Source organism: Oreochromis aureus, linkage group 14, assembly GCF_013358895.1.
Source record: "Oreochromis aureus strain Israel breed Guangdong linkage group 14, ZZ_aureus, whole genome shotgun sequence".
Lineage (NCBI taxonomy): Eukaryota > Metazoa > Chordata > Actinopteri > Cichliformes > Cichlidae > Oreochromis > Oreochromis aureus.
The window spans coordinates 23595930-23603718 of NC_052955.1; the positions used below are offsets into that span (position 1 = coordinate 23595930).

A 7789-nucleotide genomic window follows, 5' to 3' on the forward strand; every position below is an offset into this window, starting at 1 on the left:
TAACATCTATAGGGTAAAAGTCTTTTTAACGACACTCCTCCGCAAATCACAAGCACAACAGACTCACAGTCACAGTCGGAAAATCAATTATTCAATGGCATTTCAAAATAACAGTGGATACCCGTGGTTGCCATAGACACATAGCTGATTTACAGGGTTGTCACTTCTCTGTGATATTCCCACTCTAAGTAGGACAAATAGAGGGGAAAAAAACCTACAAATCGCACAATGCCAAAAGAGAAATGAGGACGTCAGTTATGAAACATGTAATGTAGCTACTGTTTCATTGAACAAGTGGAGAGTGGGTTTTAATATCACTTAGGTAGACTGCAGATTTGTCATCAAGCACATAAAGCACAAAAGACAGACCTGTCCACGTACTTTACACATTATGGAGAAGTTCTGCAAAAAAGCTGAAACAAGTGAAAAACCAGTAAGAAAAAAAGTCTCACATCATTGGCAGATCTATTTAGAAAAAACTCACTGCAGTCACTGTGGGTTTGGTAATGCAATAAATCAAAACGGTGTATATATTTTTTTTATAATATATCCAGGGAAATGTAAATTTAAATTTTAAAGGGTTTCAGGGAGGTTGCTCTCAAGTCTGCAGGCAGGCTGTTCCAGATACTGGGTGAGTACATTCTGAAAAGCAGCCTCAGTGTTGATGTAAACTGTCAGCATAGGTTGACAAGCTGTCACAGTGTCTCTGACTACCAGGACGCTGTGATAACAGGGATGGCACAGAGATTGGGGAGGCTGCAGCTCTGCGTTAGCTTTGCCCTGCAGAAATAAAATAAAACTTTGTAAAATTGCAGGGAAAATATATCACATTTAAAAAAAGAAGACGAGTAAAAGGAGGGTTTTTTTCTCCACAACTTAAAGTTTCATTTATAGAACCTGTTTCTGGATAAAGATTAGAAGCTCATAGTTTATGAAAATAATAGCTTTTGAGTATCTCTCCTGCACAAGCACACACACACACACACACACACACACACACACACAGATGAGCTGCAGCAGGTGCAGTTAGGTCTGTTTTCAAGACTGAGCTGAAATTCTTCTTGTGATTTTCTTTTCTTCTTTTTGCAGATTTTCAAGTGCACATTAGAAGTCTTTAAACGAAAAAAAAAAAAAGACAATTTCCTCTTTGATCTGTGGAGATCAGTTTTGTGCAGGTTGGCTTTTAAAAGCCTGAGGGAGTTTTGTGAGATGTCAAACGTAAAACAACCGTAAGAATCCCCTCCAGCTGGACAAATCAGCAGTCAACTACCTCCTCTGTTATCTCATTACGCATGATGAAGAGGACTGACTGCGTGCAGTAACCGTGCTGTGACAGGCAACTTCCCTGGTGGTCTATCTTCAAATGGCTCATGCTGCCCTCTTGTGTCTGGATGAAACAGAAAAAAAAAAGTTTTATGGGAATGTCTCAGTCCGAAACCATTACTCGACGTCACGTGGTTTCCGAGTTATTCAGGAGTTACTGAAACCTACTGTTGTAATTTCAGGTTAAATTCTTGGTAAGTTCAAATAAAAGTACTTTTTCAAACACTCTGTGTGTGCCCCTGTCTCTCGCAGAGGAACCCTGCGGACAGGTTCATCCTGTGATGGTCATTCCTGTGCGCTCCACTGCGCTCCTGCGGCGAGATAAGCTGCATCTCGTGCCTGGCTACGGTAGCATGTGACCGGCTTGTGATCCTAAAGCTTGCGCAGATGACTTTCTGCCCTGAGTACTGTACCAGTCTGAACGGAACCTGTGGAGAAAAAATCTCTCCCTTTCTCCTCCTGGAAGTTTCCACGTACAACTGATCGTCACGATGTACCATGTGGTGTGTACCATGAGGCTATACTGACAAAGACCCATTATTACATTTCAATTCTTATGCAATTAACCTTTAAGTTTTTTTTCAGCTATAAACTTCTTCTACATACTATCAATACACTGTCAATATATTAACAATTAATACACTGTATTTATTACATGAAGCATCTTAATCATTTGGTGGAAAGTATGACTATAACTTCATATCTGTTCACTCGTCCATCTCATTTGCGTTTAAAGACTTGAAAAGCAAAGCAACTGTAACAATTTTACTGTACTTTTTCTCTTTTTGACTAAAAGGATGAGTTTTCAACATGATTGCTGTTAAACAGCAGCAGCATTAAAGGATTCATTCATGATTCCATGTGCATGAACTAGTGTTTTCAGCGTCAGTAATAACTATGTTGTATGTTTCTGCAACAGAAAAACAATCCACCCCTTTCACTCTTATTGATGGGGCATGAAATTAGGTCAAAATCAAATATCACACATGACTCTTATGCAGCCTGCATGCATCTAAACTAAAATTCCAGTCACAGAGTTAATCTTTAGATATTAAAAAAATATTATTTGTATGCTTATTACAAAAATGGCCTTGTTTCCTAAAAATAAAGGGTAGAAATGGTCTATTACCAGATCCTAAACAATAGCAAGGATTTCCTCAGCATTAGTGTTGGTTTTAATGTAGGTTGAAATGTCAAAATAGTCGATAATGTTACTGCTCTACCTGCCACATCAGTGTGTGGAAGTATTTAACCACCACAAAGTACACCTATGATTATGTTTAATCCTATCACCTTTAACTCATAAAGGTCTGTAAAGGAAATAAGTCCCCCAACATTCTTCATTATGAGTTAAAAGAGTTTAAAACGCCTTCTGAGACAGGGACTGTTATACTATTTTGTCAAATTATAGTGAAGCTCAATCTAACCTTTTCTAAAAGACTTTTTTATGTGTCATGGTATAAAATAGCAAATTGAAAAAAATCTAATGTTTAATATATTAAACTTTAAAAGTACCCATTTTATTAGAGCACATATTCTGAGATATTCTGAGACAGCACTAAACATAATCGCTGAAGGTAGCAGATTACACTTTTGCTTTGTTTAGTATCATAAAAAGACCAAGTAGAAGCTCAAACTCATTCCACCTTAACTCACTGTCTTAATATTTAAATTCAAGCCTGACTTTCATTAATAGACTGTCTGGTATCACTCTCCCACCTCCTCAACTTCTGCTCCTTTCTGTCACACGTTTATGTTTCTGTAGCACATCTGATCATGCATAAATTCCTGGTCAGGCTTTGCCCAAGGGAGGGGAGTACTGCACTCACACACACACACACACACCTACACACACACACACACACACACACACACACACACACACACACACACACACACACACACACACACACACACACACACACACAGAGCAGACATTTCTGCCCGAGGTGAAGTGGAGTAGAGATCAGCTGGTTTCTAGACTAAGTGAAATAAGAATATTATCCTGAGCATGTGATGCTGCGTGAGATCACACACTTTTCAGAGGACAGCCCCCTAAAACAGCTCAATGAGTAGGCAGAGAACAAGGGGCTGTTGGCTGGGTGTATGAGTGTAAGGGTTGAGGGAGGTTTGGTAGTTAGTTAGATGGTAGGTTAGAGGATCTTACAAAACAGAAAAAACGGGGGAAAAAAACAGCAAAAGTTGGAAATTGGTTTTCTGAAGTTTGTTCTGAGTACCTAAAGATTGTGTAGCATGAACGTGTGATCCTGTATTTCTCTGCTTAACTGGAAGTAACCTTTTGTCAGTGAATCCATTTGCTGGTGCTGCTTTTTACTCTCTCTAACCTTCTGTGCAGGCAAGAGGTTCTCACACTTTTTAATGAGAATTTATTTCCCCCCTGAGTGGAGTGGCTTTGACTTTTCACCATGAGAAGACTGTGTGTGTCTTTAGTTCTCTTACAGCTGATTGGGGCTGGTTTGAGCCAGTTTCCTCGCCCTTGTGCCACTTCAGACGGACTGCGGACCAAAGAGTGCTGTCCGTTGTGGGATGGCGATGGCTCAGCCTGCGGTGCCCTGTCAGGCCGCGGTTTCTGCACAGACGTGGTAGTTTCAGATGAGCCACATGGACCCCAGTACCCTCACAGTGGGATCGATGACAGAGAGCGTTGGCCTTTAGCTTTCTTCAATAGGACGTGCCGCTGTGCTGGAAACTATGGAGGTTTTAACTGTGGCGAGTGTAGGTTTGGTTACTGGGGTTCAAACTGTGCTGAGTACAGAGAGTCAGTGCGCAGGAACATCCTGACTATGTCGACTGCTGAACAGCAGAAGTTCATCTCCTATCTGAACCTGGCTAAAAACACCATCAACCGTAACTATGTCATCGCCACTGGCACAAGGGCACAGATGGGAGAAAATGGCGAGAACCCCATGTTCTCTGACATCAACACCTATGACCTTTTTGTATGGATGCACTACTATGTGTCCCGAGACGCTCTCCTGGGAGGACCAGGGAATGTATGGCAAGATATCGATTTTGCTCATGAATCTGCAGCATTTCTGCCCTGGCACAGAGTCTTCCTGCTTCACTGGGAGAATGAGATCAGAAAGCTAACAGGAGATTTTAATTTCACCATCCCATACTGGGACTGGAGGAACTCCCAGACCTGTGACGTGTGTACTGATGCCTTGATGGGTGGACGCAACTCCCTTAATCCCAACCTCATCAGCCCTGCCTCTGTCTTCTCATCATGGAAGGTAAGAAAAATTGATCCTCATGCCCTGGGCTTGAGTGTGTCTTACAGTGGAAATACCCATATTTGATTATATGTGTTCCTTTAAGCAGTTTTTATACATTAAGAGACTGAAAGTTCATTTTCTTGTAAAAACAAACAGTTGGATTAAGTTGGTTTATTCTGTTAATCCAACTGTTTGAGCGATTTTTATTAGAAACTTGTGATTTTTGAAAGCAGCATTGTTCTGAATACTCAGTGAGTTCCATTAGTTTTCACTAATGCCTATTAATGCTCAAAGCTGCTCAGAGGATCCATACTATTTGTAAGAAAGCCATATTAAAGCCTTATGGAGGCCCGCAAGTTTGTGAACTATAACAGCCCAAGAAACATGTATGTTTACACTTTTGCATTTATACATTTGTATAGGTTATCTGCACCCAGTCAGAGGAGTATAACAGCCGAGAAGCATTATGTAATGCCACAGGGGAGGGTCCATTGTTACGTAATCCCGGCAACCATGATACCAATCGCGTGCAACGACTTCCCAATTCAGCTGATGTGGAGTTCGCTGTGGGCCTCCCCGAGTACGAGACAGGACCCATGGACCGATTTGCCAACATGAGCTTTAGAAATGTCCTAGAGGGTAGGAGTGAGAGGCAGACACGCACATACATTTGTCGTCGTCCTCTCTTCTTTCATGTTTAATCACCAAAGTCCAGCTTAATCTTACTAAGCTTGCGAATGAGCACTGGCACATTGGAACCACAAAAGGTAGATACAAACTAGTATGTGTACAAAGAATCGCAAACTCTAATGCAGACATCGACACTAAAACCTGCTAGTTATTTTATGTATTTATTGTTGGAGTTTAACACATCCTGCACACGTTATATCATTAGACATGCTTCCAGTTTTGTTGTAAATCACATGTTGTCCCTTAAGTTGAAGGAGTCCTGAATTAAATTATATCAAGTGCATTTGAACGAGGTGTGAAAGAGGACATTCTTTCATCAGGACATCAACCCTGTGAAAACTTCGAATGTATTTAATATGAAAATGATTCCCCAGCTGTCTCAGAGAATTAATTATAATAAATTACGTTTTTTGGTTGCACAGGTGAGCTGTAAGACTTTTAAGCTGTAATATATCTCGGTTCCTTCTCATTTTTGTTCCACCAAGCTCACGTTTCTCTCTGCACAAACACTTTTCTCATATAAACCTACAAACTGTTCACTACTACATTCATCCCTGAGCTTTATCTTCCTGTGTAAACATTGTTGTCATTCTTGTATCATGCACCTTCTGCAGGTTTTGCAAGTCCACAGACGGGTATGGCCGTGTCAGGCCAGAGCACCTTGCACAACGCCTTGCATATGTTCATGAACGGTTCCATGTCATCAGTACAGGGTTCAGCTAATGATCCAATATTCCTGCTACATCATGCTTTCATTGACAGGTATAGTAACACTTATCCGCCCATATTATTGGCATAAAGGTAAACTGCACACACTGGGTATAATGCAGTGAGAAAGATAAAAGTAGCGAGACCTAGAGAAGATGTAAGGATGAAAAGTTGCATATCATGATATATATTCAATTTTTTCATGTAATTTTTTCTTTCTGTCCCTTTTCTCTTCTTATTCACTTCTTCTCTTCATTAGCATCTATGAACGCTGGCTCAGGAACCACCAGCCTCCACGAAGCAGCTACCCACGCACCAATGCCCCTATTGGTCACAATGATGGCTATTATATGGTTCCCTTCCTGCCTCTTTATAGAAATGGAGATTATTTCCTGTCCAATAAAGCTCTTGGATATGAATATGCCTACCTGTTGGACCCAGGTCAGTGCATAACTGTAAACATATCTCCTAAATGACCTTTTCTTTAAGCTTTACTGTCTTATCCTATCTCTCTCACCATAGGTCAGAGGTTTGTTCAAGAGTTCCTGAACCCTTACCTCCAGCAGGCACAAGAGATCTGGCAGTGGCTCGTGGGTGCCGGGATTCTGGGAGCTCTGATTGCTGCAATCATCGCAGTAATCATTGTTTTTGCAAGACGGAAATGGAAGCGCAATCAGAGGAAAAAGAGAGCATCAAGCTATGGGGAGAGACAGCCATTACTGCATAGCAGCTCAGAGGAAGGATCATCTTCATATCAGACCACTCTGTAACACAGATGCTGCACAACTCTGTGATGGTTATGAAGCCAATTAAAAACAAGAATCTGATTGTGTGTGTTTTTTTTAAAATATATTCATGTACAGATGAGCCAGTGAAGCAACTTTTAAAAAAAAAAGGAAATGCAGTTCATCCAAACAAGAAAAAACATATTTACACCTCAGTGTCCTGCAGGTATCTACTATGGAATCAACACAAAGGAAGTGGGTAGTGGTGATAGCACTGATAAATCGCCACATTAGCAACATAGCTGTCCATGCAGACAGTTACAGGTTTTTAAAAAAACTTTACATGGGTTTGCAGGATTTTTCTAATCCAATTAGTGTTTTTCTAATTTTTTTTTGTTTTTTTAGACAACAAGAAGCAACTTCCTTTGTATTAGCGTGATGGGGACAGGTGAACCAAACCTTTAAGATATGAGACCATTTAAAAAGAGATTATGAGCAAACAGCCGGGAGCTGCCACTGGGAGGATGACCTTAAATTGTTTTGCATTCAGTCGGCACACATTCGGAATAGAAAAATTATTCGGGGATTCCTTGAAGAAGTAAGGATCAAAGTAGTTTTTCTGATGTAGTTTTAACTTCCGTGTTTTTGTGAAGAATGCAATAAATGTAAAAAATGTACATTAACCACTGTTGTGAATTTAGTTTGGGTGGCTAAAAATATGATTTCAGAGAAAACACTGACTAAATTTCTAATGTGCTCTCCACTGTATTTGAACTGATGCTAAAAGACAGAGTGCAGTTTTGCTTGCAATCCTCTCACAAATTAACTGTTGTTACAGTGCTTACAAAGATGAATCATGAGTTTGTACATGCTTCATTAAAAATCTAACTTGATGCAAATTTGCTGCCTATTTTTTATGCAATGATGTTGATAATCACTTTTAAAAATAACTAGATTGTGCATTTTACAGTATGGTGGCAGAAATCTGCATGTAATGCTGATTGACTGGGCTGTTCAGTTACTGCACTGCAGTGCAATGTTTGAGTGGTCATTAAGACTAGAAATGTATAGTTGCAATTATAAATAAATGTAAAACTAAATCACACA

At 40.1% G+C, this 7789-nt stretch overlaps 1 protein-coding gene across 1 annotated transcript; it reads left to right on the plus strand.

Annotated features, from left to right (window-relative positions):
* The first annotated feature begins 3413 nt into the window (after window positions 1-3413).
* Window positions 3414-6784, plus strand: tyr (tyrosinase). Its single transcript, XM_031743246.2, has 5 exons — window positions 3414-4577; window positions 4982-5198; window positions 5864-6011; window positions 6217-6398; window positions 6480-6784. The coding sequence occupies exons 1-5, from the start codon at window positions 3750-3752 to the stop codon at window positions 6725-6727; spliced, it is 1623 nt and encodes a 540-aa protein (XP_031599106.1). The 5' UTR covers window positions 3414-3749; the 3' UTR covers window positions 6728-6784.
* Window positions 6785-7789: the final 1005 nt, after the last annotated feature.